The sequence below is a fragment of the Mustela erminea genome, chromosome 1 (genome assembly GCF_009829155.1).
Source record: "Mustela erminea isolate mMusErm1 chromosome 1, mMusErm1.Pri, whole genome shotgun sequence".
NCBI lineage: Eukaryota > Metazoa > Chordata > Mammalia > Carnivora > Mustelidae > Mustela > Mustela erminea.
The window spans coordinates 73980821-73999635 of NC_045614.1; the positions used below are offsets into that span (position 1 = coordinate 73980821).

Here is an 18815-nt window from a genome sequence, read left to right on the forward strand (position 1 = left end):
AAAGTCACGGGCCGAGGCTCACTCACCGGCCTTGCCTGGGAGAGCAGCTGGGGGTGTTCTCTGCAATCACCTACGCTCCTACACACTGTTCCGCACCCCTTCCCAGCGAGGTCAAAGGAACCCTGGCCATGGGTCCAGTCGATGGCATGCAGCCAGCCGCACACCAAGTATTAATAGAGAACCTTGGGCTGCAGGAGACCGGCGCTAGAGCCTCGGGTTGCAAAGTGAAAGGAGCGCCAGGCTTGTGTCCTCGTCTCTCCCTCTGCAGTGGCGCGCGCCCAGCTCCTGCCGGGCGCACCTGCGGGGCCCCAAGGGGGGCGCTGCCTCAGCGACTGCAGCCGCCGCCCAGACTGTGCGAGCCGCGCGGGGGACAGCCCGGAGTCGGGGAGCAGCGATGAGCAGCCACCCGGACCGCGAGTGCCCGCTGGACGGTAACGACTGGCCTCCGCGCGGCTGCGAGTTTAGCCCTTAATCGCTCCCCACGAGGGTTTTTATCTCGCGGATGCTGGTGGATCTAGGGGGAAACGAGGAGGAGGGTTATTTCTCTGTAAGGCGGCTGGAGTGGCTAGGAAGTCCCCACCTTCATGGATTTTTTTGCATCCCTTTCTGCACCTGTAGGGGTTATTTTTTTAGAATTAAACAAGTCAACTTTTTAAAGCGCGGAGAACCGCGCTTGCAGCGCAATGGGCATTGAGCAGGGCTGTTCAATGAAACGCAGGTCGGGGTTTCACTGCTTGGCACGCTGCTGCGGGTGTCCTTAGACCCCGTAAAAGTGCCTTCCCTGAAAGAAAGCTGATTTTGTTTCCGCTTTGGGACAAGCACAGCCATCACCCCTCCCACCTCCACCCTGCTACATAGAGAGAGTGATGCCCTGACATGCTTCGGATGGGAGCCCGGGAGGGGGGCGGGGGCGGGCGGGCTGGATGTTCCTTGTTTAAGGAAAGCGTTGTGCAGCAGAATTCCCCAAAATGACTTTATAACACCGATGTCATTTAGTTCTGTAATGGCATGGTTCCCTGCTTTAGCGAGGGAGGGGTCTGAGATTGCTTTGAACACGTGATGAAATACTCTGAACTCTGCTCCCGGGAAGACTCAGCCATACATAAATGTCTGGATGTTTGCAGATGATTTCAGTGTAGACCCCTTACCCGTCCTTGTCTATCCCCGCTGGGGAAGAGCCCCTCCTTCGAAAGGTCATGACTACAGCTGTTTAGGCATTTCCACTAACTACTTAGCTGTTGACCTTTTAGGAGGAGCGCTCCTCCAGGAATAACTCCTCTTTGCATCAATACCCTTTTGGATTGTACCAGAGCACGACTTAATGAAGCTGCGTTAAACTGAAGCTCTCTGGGGGTTGGGCTCCACAGGTGCGTCCGGTACCCTGGCTTGTGTTGCCTGCGGATCATTTTCAGGGTGGGGGATTTGGCATAGTAGTTGGCAAGACAAGAACCATTGTACTACAAGAAATATTTTTCATTTGTTCCTTTTATTGTCCCCCCCAAAGTTCCCAGCATCATTACCCCAGATCCTGTTCAAAAAAAATTTTTTTTCAAGTTGCATTATAATTGTATTTCATTGTATGGTATAAAAACTAGTGCTTGAAACCGCTGGACCTTTTGGTAAAACTATTGTGTTTGTGTTTTTAGGGTCAGCACACACTGTCACTTAAGACACCTGGCCATTTGAGAAATGATTGAGAAGTATAATGTAGACCATTGGTTTAAAAATTACTGATAATATGGCAAGCTTCTTTATGGGAGGCAAGGATGAGCAGGATAATTGTATCCGACTACCTGAGCCCTGCACTGTTTTTTGTTTTGTTTTGTTTTTTGTTTGCTTGTTTTTGTTTTTAATCTTTATTCTTGTTTCAAAGCTGTACACCCTTTAGAACTCTGATAGGAACTTTTTTTTTTTAAGTATATTTTCTTCCTAAATTAAACATGCATCCCTGTCACTGGACATGTCTTGTGATGACTTCAAAAGTCGTCATGTTTGAATAGTGAAGCACAAAGTTTAACCTTAAATTTGAATTCCAGAGAATTCAAAGCCTAAGCCAGAAGGCTTAGGCTATGTGTCTGGTCATCCTTGAGCAGGTGATAAGGCGATAACATGTCCTATAACAAACAATTGTGCCAAATGTTGGCTATGACACCTTAAGAGAGCACAGGATATATGTATCTGTCAGACTTAGTAAATTTCTAAGTATGTATGACCAGATTGAGCAAGGTGACATTTGATGAGTATGTTAAATGATATGCCGTGTTAAACAAACTCTTGTTGGCTGTTACAGACCTATACATTATGGAAGAATATCCTAGGGAACCCCGTTGTAGATACAGAGTTGTTCATGCTTGAATACAGTTTGTGACGTTGCCGAAGTACATCCAAGAGGAGTTTAGGCAATTGATAACATCAAATTGAAATTTTAATTCCATAAAAAATTAAGAGTTCTTTGGACTCAAATGATATTTTCCCTTGTGGATAATAATACAAACCACAGGGCACCTGGGTGGCTTAGTTGGTTAAGCGACTGCCTTCAGCTCAGGTCATGATCTCAGAGTCCTGGAATCAAATTAATTCCTGATTCCTGATTCCTGGAATCAGGCTCCCTGCTCCATGGGGGAGTCTGCTTCTTCCTCTGACCTTCTCTCTCATGCTCTCTCTCGCTGTCTCTCTCTCAAATAAACAAAATCTTAAAAAATAATAATAATACAAACCACAAACCTTCCACATAAATCAACCTGCAAATTCATTCTTTTTATTTTATTCAGCCTTTGATTCTTAACGGAAACACTTTGAAAATGGAAGCAAATTTCAAGTTCTAATGGGGGAGCGTTGTAGATTATTTTTTTCTCTTGAAAAGCTGACCTTAATTACTGTTAAAAGTCTGGTATATTTTAATGAAATTGAAACTCTGATTTCCAGGAACAAAATTTTTCAGTAATTTGTTTAGTGCCCTCTTTATGACTCAAAAACAATGACAAAAGATACTAATTTTCCAGCGTGTTGTCATGTTGAGTACACTGCTTTCTTGCAAATCATTGTTAAGCTAACTTTTGATCTCCCCTCTGCCCTTGGCTTTCCCTGCTTTGTTATATAAGGATGTTATGACAGTACATGAATATCTAATTTGTAAAGTGTTCCCTAATTGTTTTACATATATACTTGAGGTGCTTTCAAGTGCATGGAAGTTGAGTATCTTTTTTTTTTTTAATTTTTTTTATTTGACAGAGAGAAATCACAAGTAGATGGAGAGGCAGGCAGAGAGAGAGAGAGGGAAGCAGGCTCCCTGCTGAGCAGAGAGCCCGATGCGGGACTCGATCCCAGGGCCCTGAGATCATGACCTGAGCCGAAGGCAGCAGCTCAACCCACTGAGCCAACCAGGTGCCCCGAAGTTGAGTATCTTTTATCTATCTTTTGTTTGCAGAGTTAGCTCCAGGAACAAGAACCTTTGTGAAACTTTATAAAGCTAGGTAGCCCTCTCCTATTCAATTCTGCACCCCCCAACCCTGACCCTTTTTAAAAATCACCATTTTGGGGGAATGGAAGGGTGAATGAATAATCTTTAACCTGATTTATTTATATACTTTGCAGAAATTATAATGTTGCTTCAACACCATCCCTGGGGACGTCATGACATTGTTTTCTTTTTAATTTCTTGCTGCTTTTTCAGTTTTTTAGTTGAGAATTAGGATTAGGATCCCGGGCCTCTTTTTCTAGGGTCCGCCAATAGCACCACTTTTCTCTTTCAAGTGGGGAATTACTTTTTGCTTCTAAAGGAAATCATGATCATTTTTTTTTTTTTTTAGATTTGCCTCATAGACACTCTGGTAACCTCACTGAGTATCCTTGTGACCCCATCCCCTCCTGGCTATTCAGCCCTGTCATATGTCTTCTCTAGAAGTCTGAATCTCTTGAGTTGAGCGTGGGGCCCTTGTTCCATAGCACTGTGGTAGCATGGATATGAAAATGGGAAAACACCTCAAAGTAAATAATAGCACAAAGATAGAACCCTTCCCTATTAAATTTGTTCCTGACCCACTCATGGGTTCTGGCACAGTCCCCTTCTCTCTCCTACCCATTTTCCTTTTACTGAGAGACCAGATCTCCATGGGGATTAGTTTCTGTGTTCATTAAACTTCTTTTTGGTTTATGAGGGACTATTCTGTACCCTAGCTATTATTTTGTATCCTTGCAATCACCACATAGGTGAAGAAATAGAATTTTGCTCTCATTTTGGGGGCACATGTCCTATGTACCCCCTTTCAACTATAGCCCTTTCCTTCCCCCATTTAAGTGATCACTACCGTGACTGACTTGGGTAGTTAATTACTTTCTTGCACTTTTTTATAGTTTAACTATCTAATTAGGTATTCCTAGACATGGCAATTTAGTATTGCCCACTAAGAAGAACCTGTGATATGTCTAAATATGTGATATTTACCCTCCTGTCCTTTTCTATTCTTGTCATTTATCTGTTAAAGAGCCTGGCTTATTTGGCCTATAGAACTCTCCATGATCTGGATTTTTGAGCTATTGTGCTCACAGTTCAATGTTTTCCTTGAAGATCACCTTCTTTTGAGCTCCTTTATACCACCCCAGCCCTTCCTCCTCTACATTCTCTTGGTTAAGTTACATTTCTTAGTTTAATCCTTGACTTATAGAAACAACCATGATGTCATTTTATCTATTAGGCAATAAAGGATTTTATTGAGCTTCTTATATTGAGCCCTCAATTCTTACATTAATTTCATTAAGCATTATAATAAGTTGATTGAATTGATGCTCTCACTTACTAATTATTTCAAAGACTAGTGATTTGGGAGCACTATGGGCACTTTTGCAAACTTTTATATTTTAAGTCATTTTGTGACCTATTTTCAGAATTTTTCACAATTTCTTCTGTGCTGTTTTGGTCTTATAATTAATATTCAGGCAGTTATTTCTTCTATCATTGGTAAGAGTAAAATGTGGGATTAGCAATAGGTTTAATTTGAAAAATATGTATGTTGAGTTGCTGAAATTGTAGTAAGTTACAAGATAGTTTCTTCAATAAGAGTCCATTTTGTTGAAAAATAATAATTCATTTATACATACGGAACTGGAACAGAAAGAATTTATACTTGCAGATAAAAAGTAGTTGGATATGAATGGATGGAGAATGGATTTTTCCTTATGTTCTTCTGCTTGTCTGTATTTTCTGTAGTACGTCTGCATTGCTTCTGACAGAAAAAAAGAAAAAAATTAATTTGGTGAGAAAGAGGGGTGGAGATGGGGTTTTTGTTTGCTTAGGTGTTTTTCTCATTCATTTTTGTCCAGGCTTTCCAATTGTATTAATCTGGTTTGTTTTCTATTTTCTTTTCTTTTCTTTTTAAATATATATATTTTTTAATTTATTTGACAGAGATCACAAGTAGGCAGAGAGGCAGACAGAGAGAGAGGGCAGAGGAAGCAGGCTCCCTGCTGAGCAGAGAGCCCTATGCAGGGCTCGATCCCAGCACCCTGGGATCATGACCTGAGTCGAAGACAGAGGCTTTAACCCACTGAGCCACCTAGGCGTCCCTGTTTTCTATTTTCTTACACAAGCATGAATGTCATTTCTATTGTTCAAACAAATCCTTGTATTGGAATCCAAATGTGTTCTTATTAATCCCCAATTGTTGAATAGTCAAGTTGTTTCAATATTTTTTTAATCACAAATAAGTTAGAAGAGAAATAATTGGCTGAAATCTAATTAAAAATATAGGAAAAAACCACATACAAAAAGAGAGAAAGAGAACCCTACAAATTCAAGAAATGATTAATCATATATTAAGACATACTATAGAGATGAAAATTTGCATAGGAGTGCATCAAGATTACCACTTCTTGAAAATCCAAAGATCCATTTATCAAAAATATGTATTTTTTTGACAAATGCTCATCCTGACCAATTTGCACTCAGTCAAGACAGTGCTAGGGAAGGACAGGGTTTGAGTTTTGCTTTTTATAGACCAAAGCTCAGTTTCTGACACTAATAACAGTGAGACCTCTTTTTGAGCATCAGTTCACTTCCCAGTACAATGGAGATGATAGCAAATAACACTACTAACCTCATGGATTTTGTGAGAATGTATGTTAGTTACCTGGCACATTGAAGATTAGTATGTCCTACCTTCCTCCCTCAATAAATATTTACCACATTGAATTATATGGATAAATATGTATGGAACTCTATGGGGAATATGTCTTAAAAGAAGATTTAGTCTAAATAGAACCCTCAAAGCAAATAGCAAGTGCATTGTAATATAAGGAAGGAGACCTTTGACCTCTACCACTCCTAATAGAATCATTGAAAAAGGGACAGTGACTTTTGTGTGTGTGTTTGGGGGGTGGGCAGTGATTTTTAGTAGTCTTCCTACACAGAACTAAAGCAGCACACATAGAGAATACAGTAGAAAACTATAGCAAGGAGAAAGGTTTACTTTGTTTGTTTGTTTTTGCTAGTGATTAAATTATGATGGTTGAGCTCAACATTTGCCTGGGTTTGAGCAAGGACAGAGCCTTTCTCTGCTGGATTTAGGGAGCTGTAGCTGGTTTGCTTCCTTGGTCATCACAGCTTTAAGAACCATCTCTTCAATAGAAGTTGCAGATTTGAACACAAAATGAATCACAGAGACCTACAATGTGGGTTTCACCTGATACTCCTTTTATGAATAATACAGCACAAAATTCTCATGCAATGGAGTTATTATAGAGCAGGACTTTTCCTGCCTTGGCTCTGCTTCATTGCACATTCGCAGATGTGGTTGAAATACTTTACTTAAAGTTGTTTTGACTGTGGCTTCTGTGGTAGGGTCCCTTTCAGTTAGGAGTGAGTACCAATAAGTGTTGTTCTCCAAACTCAAGAAGGCACCATAGGATGCATCTTTGCTGTTCCTTTCCTGCTTCTTATTGGTAGTGGGATGGCTAAATTTTATAGACTCAGACTTGAAAGGGTGTGGATTTTGTTGAACAAATAGGATATTTAGAGTTGAAGGATTTAGACCAATAGGATATCAGTTGTCTATTCTACATCTAACTGTCTCACTGATAATCTCTTTAAAAGGAATACACTCAAAGTTTGTATAAAAAACATTTTAGGATTTAAAATAACATCACAAAGAATTCTTACATATAATTTAATCAGGGAAATGAGAAGTTTCCGCAGCAAAAACTGCAAACATTACTGAAAGAAATTAAAGAACACACCAGTAAAGGAAAAGACATCCCATGTTCATTGATTGGAAGACTTAATATGGTTAAGATGTCTATACCACCCAAAGTGAACTACAGATTCAATATGATCCTTACCAAAATTCCAAGAGAATTTTCTGCAGAAATAGAAAATTTCACCATTAAAATTCATATGTAATCCTGGGGCTGCCTGGGTGGCTCAATGGTTTAAGCCTCTGCCTTCAGCTCAGGTCATGATCTCAGGGTCCTGGGATCGAGTCCTGCAGGGACTCTACTAGGCAGGGAGCCTGCTTTCTCCTCTCTCTCTCTGCTTGCCTTTCTGCCTACTTGTGATGTCTCTCTGTCAAATAAATAAAATCTTTAAAAAAATAAAATTCATATGTAATCTCAAGGGACCCTAAATAGCCAAAAATTTTTGAAAAATAACAAACTTGGAAGACCCACACTTCTTGATTTCAAAACATAATGCAAAGCTACAATAATCAAAAGTATGATACTTGCATGCAGACAGATAAATAGACCAATGGAATAGAATAGAGTCAAGAGATAAACCCTGATGTATGTGGTCAAATGATTTCCAACTTAAGACCACTCAATGGGGAAAGGACAATCTATTTAACAAATGATGTTGAGAAAACTAGATACCCACATATGAAAGAATAAAGTTGGACTCTTATTTGACACAATATACAAAATAACTGAAAAATGAATTAAAGGCCTAAACTTAAGACCCCAAACTACAAAATTCCTAGGAGGAAACACAGGGGAAATTTTCATGACATTTGATTTGGCAATGTTTTCTTGGGTACTACACAGAAAGCATGGGAGACAAAACCAAAAATAGACACCTGAGACTTCATCAACCTAAAAAGCTTTTGTGCATCAAAGGACACAACCAACATAATGAAAAAGCTACCTGTGAAGTGGAAGAAAATATTTGCAAATCATATATCTGATAAGGAGCTAATATCCAGACTATATAAAGTACTCCTACACTCCGTTACAAAAAAAAAAAAAATCAAATAACCTCATTAAAAAACTAGACAAAAGACCTGAACAAATATTTCTTCAAAGATGACATACAAGTGACTAAACAGTACATGAAAAGATGCTCGTGGCGCCTGGTTGGTTCAGTGTGTTAAAGCCTCTGCCTTCGGCTCAGGCCATGATCCCAGGGTCCTGGGATCGAGCCCCGCATCAGACTCTCTGCTCAGCGGGGAGCCTGCTTCCTCCTCTCTCTCTGCCTGCCTCTCTGCCTACTTGTGATCTCTGTCTGTCAAATAAATAAATAAAATCTTAAAAAAAAAAAGATGCTCAACATCACTGATCCTCACATTCACTAGGATGACTACTATTAGAAAAACAAACAGAACATAAAAAGTGTTGAGGAGGATGTGGAGAAATTGAAACACTTGTAGATGATTGGGGGGCTTGTGAAATGGTGTTATTGCTATGAAACACAGTATAGAGTTTCCTCAAAAAGTTAAAAATAAGGGGCACCTGGGTGTCTCAGAGGTTAAGCGTCTGACTCCTGATCTCAGCTCAGGTCTTGATCTCAGGGTTGTGAGTTCAAGCCCTACACTGAGCTCCATACTGGGCATGTAGCCTATTTAAAAAACAAAGAAACAAAGAAACAAACAAACAAAAAACCCATTTCTGGATAAGTATCCCAAAAAATTGAAAACAGGGTCTTGAAAAAGTATTTGCTCATCCATGTTCATAGCAGCACTATTCACAATAGCCAAGAGATAGAAGCAACCCAAATGTCCATTGGTGGATGAGTAGATAAACAAAATGTGCTTTTTATATACAATGGAGTGTGTAGAAATCCTGTTACATGCTACCCTATGGATGAACCTTGAGGACATTTTGTTAAATGAAATATGCCAGATATCACCACATTGTATGATCAGATGAATATTACATGATCCACTTAATTGAGGTAACTAAAGCAATCAAATCCATAAAAACATAAAGTAGAATGGTGGTTACCAGGGGGTAGGAGGATAAGGGAGGAGGAAAAGTATCTAGTGGTTATAGAGTTTCATTTTGACAAGATGAAAAAGTACTGGAGATCTGTTTCACAACAACATGAATAGACTTCAACATAGTGAACTATACACTTAACAATAGTTAAAATGGTAAATTTTATCTTATGTTAAAATAGTCAAAGTGGTAAATAAAAAAGGGATACCTAATTTAAAAATAAATAAAACAGGCTTTTAAGACTAGAGTAATTTATAAAATAATTGTAAAACCTATTTGCCTCTCTCAACAAGTTTAAGCCTCTTCTGTGTATTTTGGAGTTACCATTGTGAACACTGAATAATGTAACATTTCCAGGAGTTGAGATGTATCCAGCTCTTTGTTCTTTCATTGAATGAGGGGCAGATTGCTGTTTTTGAATTCTTTTTTAAAGATTTAATTTGTTTATTTGACAGAGAGAGATCACAAGTAGGGAGAGAGGCAGACAGAGAGAGAGGGGAAGCAGGCTCCCTGCTGAGCGGAGAGCCCGATGCGGGGCTTGATCCCAGGACCCTGAGATCGTGACCTGAGTTGAAGGCGAAGGCTTAACCACTGAGCCACCCAGGCGCCCCACTGTTTCTGAATTCTTGTAGTTTCTTTGTACTGTTTCTGTCTCCTTCATTATGGTCTCTCATGAGTGTCCGCTCCTTCGTCTTTCTTCTCATAAATCCTAATAGTATCTTTAGTCACCACTTGCCACACTTCTTCAAATTTACTGCTTTTAACAAGCTTGGTTATTGTCTCATATTCTTGGTTTTCTAGCCCACAAAAGGTTGGAATTGTAGCTGATGAAACGTAGATTGCCTCTGAATGAAATCTGACTAGGTGTATAGGTATCTATTACAGTAACATTGTTCTACTTATTTATTTTGCATTCTTTTGTATTTTTGTGTAAGTTCTGGATATTTGATGTTGCTAGATAAGAAGCTTCCATAGAGAGTATGTGCCAGTGTAAAAATATTTTTATGTAAACACATACATGCATAATTACAGTTCATGCTCATGATCTGAAGAAACTGATAACATTTTATAGCTGGAGACTTACCCATGTAAACAGATTGGGCAAGTAAGTCTCAGTTTAAAGGAAAATTATAGCTTTCTGCTCGCTGAACTGTACTGGGAGTATGATTGATCCCTAACCCTTATGGAGAGGACAATGCCTGCACGTGCTTTCCTTGTTTGCTCTGTTTCTGAAGCTCTCATCGGCAGTGCCACTAAGAGGTCCATAGCACAGCCTATAGGAGGCTGAGCAACTGTGCTCACTCTTTTATACTGTGCACATGATTTTTAAGAGCTTTATTGAGGTATGATTTACATATCATAAAATTTACCTGTTTGAATGTGCAATTCAATTTTTAGCAAATTTACAGAGTGGTGCAACTCTCAGCACAATCCAATTTTAGAGCATTTCATGCATATGATATTTCAAAAAAAAATATTACCATGCTTTTTCCCTGCTATGTCTGATTACCCACTCTTCTCTGCAAATAGCTGTCTGCCTAAGAGAGATGATGATCCTTACAGGTAGAATGCAAAGAGAAAGATAATTACTAGTTAGAGTCCATGGTCAAAATAAGAATTTCAAAGGAAAATGGTAGTTTTACAAGTCAGGCTATTGCCTTGAGACAGGGCTCTCTCAATTCTTTTATTTCCCCTTTAACATGACCTCCTAGGCTTAGGAGACAAAATCATGGAGTCTGTCTATAGCACAGAAAAGATAACCTTTGTGCACCTTTAAAGCTAGGAGGAAAAAAGGAATATTTAATGTAAGAAAAGTCAATGAAAAATCTCCATTCCTGACATGAGATGATAATGGGGAGGGAAAAAGAGATTGAAGCAAAGGAGGCAAGTGTTGAAAGACATGATATCTATTTCTCATTACTTGGGATCATGGTAGGTTTATAGAAATATTGAAGGCAATAACAGAGACCTTTACCAGCATCTCTTGGAGGAGGCCACCTTGGAATCTCTTCACAGCAACAAGGATGGCTCCCTGCAGTTGGATGTGGAGGAAGAATTGATTTAGCCTTTTACAATGTGAGCATGGCTCTTTCTGAGGAAGATGGTTGGATCAAGTACCCTTGGTCCTCCCAAGGATCCCTCTCTGGTAAAGATGAAGGCAGAAATCATGGGGTAGACCTGCTCTACTGGGGAGGTGATGAAGGGTGTGGCATAAGCCTGGAGGGTTTATACCATTATCAACAGCCAAGGTGAGGTCACCCCAGTCATGGAGCACCCTCAGTATCTGATGAAGGTGAGGGAGAGAGTCTATGAATATTCCTCAGCCATGATGGCTAGGTGGGAAAGGATGTAGAAAGTGAGATTGCTGAGAGACAAAGGTGCCAGTGGACACTATGCTGAGCCAAGGATCTTACCATTCTTCCACCATCTTGAAGTTGAGTCACTTGCAAAAAATACCTCAAAGCCATCGAGGAGAGTATTAAAGAGAAAGGGAAATGGGAATCTAGGAGAGCAAGCATTTTTACACAGTAGAACTGAGCATTGTCTAAAGAGACTGTTTATAATATTGACCAAATTTTAACCAGATTATACCAAGGAAGGTAAATTTTGTTACTCTTTCTAGCAATGGGGCCTCATGGGGAAGACAAGATTAATTAAGAACCAAAATAAAAATACTTAAATTTTCTTGCTACACCTGTGTATCATAAAGGTAATGATGCCACAAACAAACTTGTCACAAATGAAATTGGCTGCTTCAGCCACTGCTATTGACATCAGTGACAGTGTCTTTGGGGAGTACAGTTTGGTAAATATGCACAAAGCTGGGTCTCAGGTCTATGACGATAAAGTCCTACGGAAAGTGAGGCTTAGCAGTAAAGTTATTTGTTTTTTAAAGAGGGAAAAGCAATGAGTGGCAAATGTCTGTCAAGTCATCCTATAATTTGAAGCTCAACTATTACTTCATTCATTCATGCCTACAGCCTTATAGGCAAAATCATATAGAAGGGTTTTGGACATAAACCAGCTTTTCTGTGCCTGACGTCGTCCCCAGGGCTCTAAAAGACCCCCTTCTTCACCATTTCCTCCCATGAACACCACCATGGTGGTCTTGAAATATTTTAGGGAATTCACAGTAGTGCAGAGCATTGATGAGGACCTCTTTTAGAAATGCTGGAATGTCATCTGTGTTCATTACGTGAATAGGATTTTAACTGCAAGATGGCGTTAGCCCAAGAATCATTGACAGGAAGAGTGGCAAGATATCTTATAGAGCATCATTTAACTGACAGCATCATTTAACCAGAGGAAAGTACTACCTTCAGTCACAGAACTAGGTAGGCCTAGAGTTGGAGCTAGAACTCCCCCATCCCAAATTTCAGAATGTTCTTTCTGTGCATATTGTCAGAGCAGATAATTAAAAGTAAGAAATCAACACCGTAAAATACTGTTAAAGCAGTTAAATTTTATGTTTGTTTCCACCAGCATCTGAAGTGCAGTGCTGAGAATTTCAGCATTCAGGAGTTTTTTAATGGGAAATATTACAAAACAACTTTCTAAATTACTTAATGTCAGCAAGCCATTGTTAAATATTAAAACCTGTTTTTGGTGATTTAGGTGCAGCATTGACAAATTTTAAATTTCCACACTCGCAGTTTTTGCCTATTAAATATATTGCTAAGTCCTCCTTTTGTTTGAGTTTCATGCTGATAAGACTATTCCCAATTCAGCACTCTGGATGTTGTGTTGTTTGATCTCCTAATGCTCTGCATCGACTTTCAAAATCAATAGAGACGTAGTTGGTATTTTATGACATATCTTATCTGTTCTTTCAAATGCTATGCAGACCAAAAAATACATCCAGGGAACATATTTTTTTCATATGCATTTTCATCATGGCATATTCTGTTGTGCCATCAGCTCAGTTTTATTTCAGTACCTAATTTGTGTGAAGCAGTGATGGAGGAGAAAGAAAATCTATGAAAAATTGAATTTCCTAATATTTGTCCGTGGCCTTATTTTTCAAGTTGATGGTAAAACAAAAGAGATTTCAGAAAGTAATTGTGGAACATACGTACAATGACAGTTTTGTCCAGAAGTGTTCAATACAATATGTCAGTTTAGCAGTTAATTGTTCTTTTATTGTTTAATGAGTGTTCATCCAGTCTCCCCTATGAGAGAGGCAGCATCGTTTAGTGAAAAGACAAGAGACATTGCAATCAATCATAGTTTGAATATCAGTTCCGTTTTTTACTATAACAGCTATGTGACCCCCACAAAAGGACCTCAATTTTATATTTGTAGAATTGGGAATGATACTTGTTGCTTAAGGTGTCACTAAGAGTTGCATAAAAACATATAAGTGTCTAGTACAGTGTCTGGGACACAGGCATTCAAGAAATGATGATCATTTGTCTTGATTTGAATTTTCCAGGAGCAGACCTTAAGTCAACTATTAGAGCACAAATAGTTTCTTTAGGAGGTGGTTTCAGAGCTAGCCAATCGCGAACACGTTATAAAGCAAGGTATCACTGTGGGTAATCAAAGCTTAATTCTGCTGGAGAACTCAGGGTGTTAGTGAAGAATCCACACCTCAGAGTTATCCCATATGAAAAACAAAAGAGCTGGATATTTATATATTAATTTCTATCAGTGGTTGGTTGAAGGATGCTGAGATAGGAGTATTAATTTTTCAGAACTTCAGACTTGCCATGTAAGTGGGCAGAGCAGTTTTTGCCAAAATAGAAAAGCTGCAGGCAAAGAGATAAAGATGATTGACTTGGAAATCAGATGGCTTGAGTACAGATACACACAAGAAGAACTACTCTACTCCATTTTTATTAACTATTATTACTTATTGAAGGACTTTTGTTTTCCTAACTCCTTATCCTGTGGTGTGCCCAAGTCACTTCATACCAGGTCACAAGAGTGTTAAATATTCAGAAATGTTGTAAGCCAATTGTTAAACTGCTAGTATCTTGAGATTAGTTCAGGGGAGTTTTTACACCACAAAAATAGATTAAGAGCTACCAATCAGAAACCAGCTTTCTAGCACACCATTGTCCTCATCATTCTTCTCCCAGTAGATGGAAAACAGGAATTACATCATAGGCTCAGGAATCAGATAGACCTGAATGAAAATATGAGCTCTGACACCTTTTAGCTGTGTAGCTATGGGCAAGTTACCTAACATCTGTGGGCCTCAATGTCCTTATCTGAAAATGGGTATGTATATAGAGTGTACAGCTATGGTGAAGATGAAATGCAATAACATATTGTATGCAAAGAGTACTCTAGAACCAGGTACTTATTATAGAAATTAAACCTTATATAATTGTGGGAGAGGCAAAGGAAGGAAAATTCTATAAAGAGGAACTGGAAATCAGAGAAAAGTCACTAACTAACCCTCGAAGCACTGGCAAGAATGGGTCAGTTGGAGAGGAATCTGGAAATGCTCATTACTGCATCTGATATCAAAGACTGTTCGAGAGGCTGGACCACTGCTTCACTTCTGAGTGCAAATCCAAGAGTCACAGAGAATAATAGATTAGGAAACCATCCCAGAGGGCAGAAGCAGACCCCATTCAATATGTGCAATATGTCCTTGGTTAGATTTCAGAACTGCTATGGACCAGAGACTGGCCCTATACCTGCCTTTCTTTCCTGGGAGTGTCTATGATAGTAATCCTGTCCTTCTCACTATTTTATGTTGAGTGTGGTGTCTGATACTTTGTTTTTAGTTTATGGGTCTCTGAACCTAGAACAGCTGTAACTAGAACCTTGTATACTTACAAACTTGATATAAATCATGAGATCCTGGACTATAAGCCTGTTTCTATAACAGGATGAGATTGGGGGTGATGTTTGGGGATGGGAACAAGCCTATTCTGTGAATAGAAGGAATATGAATAATTTTTTTAAAGATTTTATTTATTTATTTGACAGAGATCACAAGTAGGTAGAGAATCAGGCAGGGAGGAGGAAGCAGGCTCCCTGATGAGCAGAGAGCCTGAAGCGGGGCTCAATCCCAGGACCCTGAGATCATGATCTGAGCCATCTGTATTTTTAAACCTCCCCACAACAGAGCATTTTTTTTTTTTTTTGCATTACAAGAATAAATTTTATTATAATAGATTCTGGTAATTATTTTAGGGATGTTCAAAAGTTCTTCCCATTATTACTATTATTATTATTATTATTTATTTTTAATTTTATTTTTTATAAACATATAATGTATTTTTATCCCCAGGGGTACAGGTCTGTGAATCAGAATATGAATAATTTTTGATAAGAGGGTAGACTCCAGTAGATTAGGAAAAAATGTCTTCAAAGTCCTTTATTCCCTCCTAGTATGCATATCACTTTGCAATGTGACATTACCTTTGGTCTTCAAGAGGTGGATTTTTTAAAAAAATTCTTTGAATCCAAATGTTCTTGTGACTTGCTTTGATCAACAGAGCATGGCAGAGGTGCTGTTATGTGACATAAAATCCAAGGCCTCAAGAGGCTTTGCAGCTTTTACCTTCATTGTTTTCAAACCTGCTGTCACCTTGTGAGGAAGGACAGTCTAATCTCTTTGAAAATGAAACCTTATGTGGAGAACAAGGTCCAGCTATCCCAATCCTTCCAGATGAGCTCAGCTCCCAGCCAATTCACAAGCTGATGCAGTTGTGTGAGTGAGTCCAGGCAATACCAGCAGAATCACCCAGCCAAGCCACAGAATCATGAGAAACGATGTATCATTGTTTTCTTAAGTTTTGGGGTCATTTGTTATGCAACTGTAGCTAACTGATACATCCTTCCAATAAATCATTTTTATGCTTAGCTTAACCAGAGTGAGTTTTAGTTGTTTGTATTTTCCCAGGTTTGCTGTGTGGGATAAATATACCATTATTTGTAAAGGACTTATGAAAAACTGGGCACAGAGTGCGTGCTAGATAAATGCTAGCTACTATTATATGAGTGTTATATGAGTACTATTATATCAATTCCAGATGCTTATGAAGGATGAAGTACAGACAGCTTTTAGAGGCTCTGGTAGACCTATAGAAGGGGGTACACCAAACAATCTGTGTGCCACTAAATCCTAGTTTTCTCAAATTCAAAATGAGGACATTTGTTAAATTATCTGTAAGTGATTGTCAAGCTCTAAGATCCTATGTTCTCACATAAAATTGGCCTCAGACAAACCTTGGCTTATATTCTAGATGGATCCAAACTCATGCCTCAGTGGGTCTCAGCTAGGGACTAACCCATGCCAGTGTCTTGATGATCTGTTACACACCATTACATGAGTACTTCATTTATCGACATCAGAGTAGCAATGAAACATGTGGGTATCCCCCAGAACAAACACGTTGACCATAGATCAGGGATACCATCTATAGTGCATTTTATGTGACTGTGTTGGCTCCCAGGTAGGTTCAAATTTTTAGAATATTTGCTCTGATTTTATATGGAGGTAAGGCTGATTCTGTATATGTAAAGGATGAGAAGGAAGATGCTGGTGGCAGCCTCAACTTCTTTCGTACTTCACTGAGCAGTTCATTTCTGTCCCTAAATGTGCATACTCCTCTCAGCAGTGCATTTGCCCTGCAAGTGACAGAGTCCTCCCTCCACAGAAGTCAGTTTAGGCCATCTATTTTTATTTTAAGATGCTTCTTGGAAAGGTCTGTCATTCTAAGCAGCTTCTCAGTATATTCCTTATAATCACATGTTAGAAACTCGACAAAAAAGTTTTGATAAGTAAGGTTTCCTGCATTTGAGGTTGGCTTCATATGACCGTCACAACATGTGTGTTGAGATGGTAAGGAGCTAAGAGTTACTGTCCTCTAGTCATCTAGAAAATGATCTGCCAAAGGCCTAGGCTAGGAGGCAGAACCCAGGGCACAGATGAGGTTTGTATTGGAGTTAATCAACAGACCATGCAAATGAGGCACCCATTTATAGCATTTATTTAAATTTTCATTTAAATTGCTGGTTAAATGGAACAGATTTAAAATTCTGAAGTCAACACTTGAGCAAATTGGTTTTAAAACTATATATTAAATTGTAGCACATTACAATTTAATGCATAGTTCCAAGATAATTGCTTATTGTTTTAGGAGTACAAAATATATGTCCAAATAGTTTAGTGTGGTTGATGAGACACAAGAAGCAGTGTCTTCTTGTTTGCCTTTTTTGAAAAAAGTAGGATGTGGTAATTATCAACATGGTGCCTGAACTCAGGGTATCTGGCTTTGAATTCTGCTTCTACCACTTATTGGCTATCTGGGCAGTTTTTGTAATCTCTCTGGCTTCAGTTACTCTATCTGTTAAATGGAGTTAATAAAGATATTTTCCTCTCAAGGTTATTATGAGGCCTAAATTAAATAATTTGTACAAGGTGCCTAGCTCAGTACCTGATCCATTGTAAATATTTTATGTTAACTACTGGTACTATTTTATAAGTAATTATGGCATTTGCTACTAGAAAAGATAAAATCACACAGGTGGCTCCATCTGTGGCTTGCATTATATTTATTTTTGGCAGTGTTGTTCTAAACTCTTTTTGCTAAGACAGTACTCTACCCATTGACCTCAATCATCCAGACTTGTATTTAAGAAGAATATTTTTAAAAAGAGAAAATAAAACACCAAGCTTATTTTCTGACAGTAACTGAATGATCTCCAAGTTTTAGAGAATAGTAAAAAGGTAGATGGGGAATTCTGAAGGTCCAGAGTTGTACAGAGTAAGGCGTGTCTAGTTGGTTTTAGCTTTCCTTACCTGGAAATGGCTATAGAAGCTAAGTTATTCAGAGTATGAGTTATGGTTGTCTTGTTTCACAGAACACAGAATGATTCTTGCTCACTTTTTAGGGGAGTTTACTGAAAGGATTTTGGAACTCACAGAATTGGAAAGAGAGGTGAATAATTAGGGCTTCAAAAAGACAGAAACTGGGCACCTGGGTGGCTCAGTGGGTTAAGCCATTGCCTTTGGCTCAGGTCATGATCTCAGGGTCCTGGGATCGAGTCCCGCATTGGGCTTTCTGCTCAGCGGGGAGCCTGCTTCCCACTCTCTCTCTCTCTGCCTGCCTCTCCGTCTACTTGTAATCTCTTTCTGTCAAATAAATAAATAAAATCTTAAAAAAAAAAAAAAAGAAACTAAGGCAACTCTGGGCATCTAAAATTCCTGCTACTTTAGGTACCTGAGATACCCACAAAAGAGCACAACCTTAATTGGCAGTCATGCCAAGACCATGTCTGGTGGGAAGGGCGGTCCAAGTTGGGATGCTTGTTAGTCCCAAAATGCCCTAAGCAAACAATCAGACTAAAAATGGGTATTCTTGCTACTCAGTCTTATCTCAGGAAACATGAGACATTGACACAGCAAGGAGTCAAATCTGATGTTTCATAAATACATGTAGACAAGAAGCAAGACAGAGAGTCAGAGAGGACAAGGAGCCAAGGTGGCACAGGGGAAAAATGATGGCACAAACTGTGACTACGAGGGTGGCAGTGGCTAATGAAGGAGAGGGGACACACAGTGAGAACAGCTCCTGGGGAATATATTGCACCTTGGTGCTGTAGCTCCCACTGAGCCAAACGAAAGCATATCCTCCATAGCCAAGTTCTCT

At 39.2% G+C, this 18815-nt stretch overlaps 1 protein-coding gene across 2 annotated transcripts in view; it reads left to right on the top strand.

Annotated features, from left to right (window-relative positions):
- Nucleotides 1–236: 236 nt before the first annotated feature.
- GADL1 (glutamate decarboxylase like 1) overlaps nucleotides 237–18815 on the top strand; it is a 173185-nt gene continuing 154606 nt past the window's right edge. The window contains exons 1-2 of one of the 2 annotated variants that reach the window (XM_032321473.1): nucleotides 237–431; nucleotides 1251–1367. Coding sequence is in view for 1 of the 2 variants with exons in the window: in XM_032321387.1 (XP_032177278.1) it covers nucleotides 395–431 (37 nt within the window). In the remaining variant the exon portion in view is untranslated. The remainder of the gene's footprint in view (nucleotides 432–1250; nucleotides 1368–18815) is intronic. The other variant, XM_032321387.1, reaches the window with a different exon arrangement.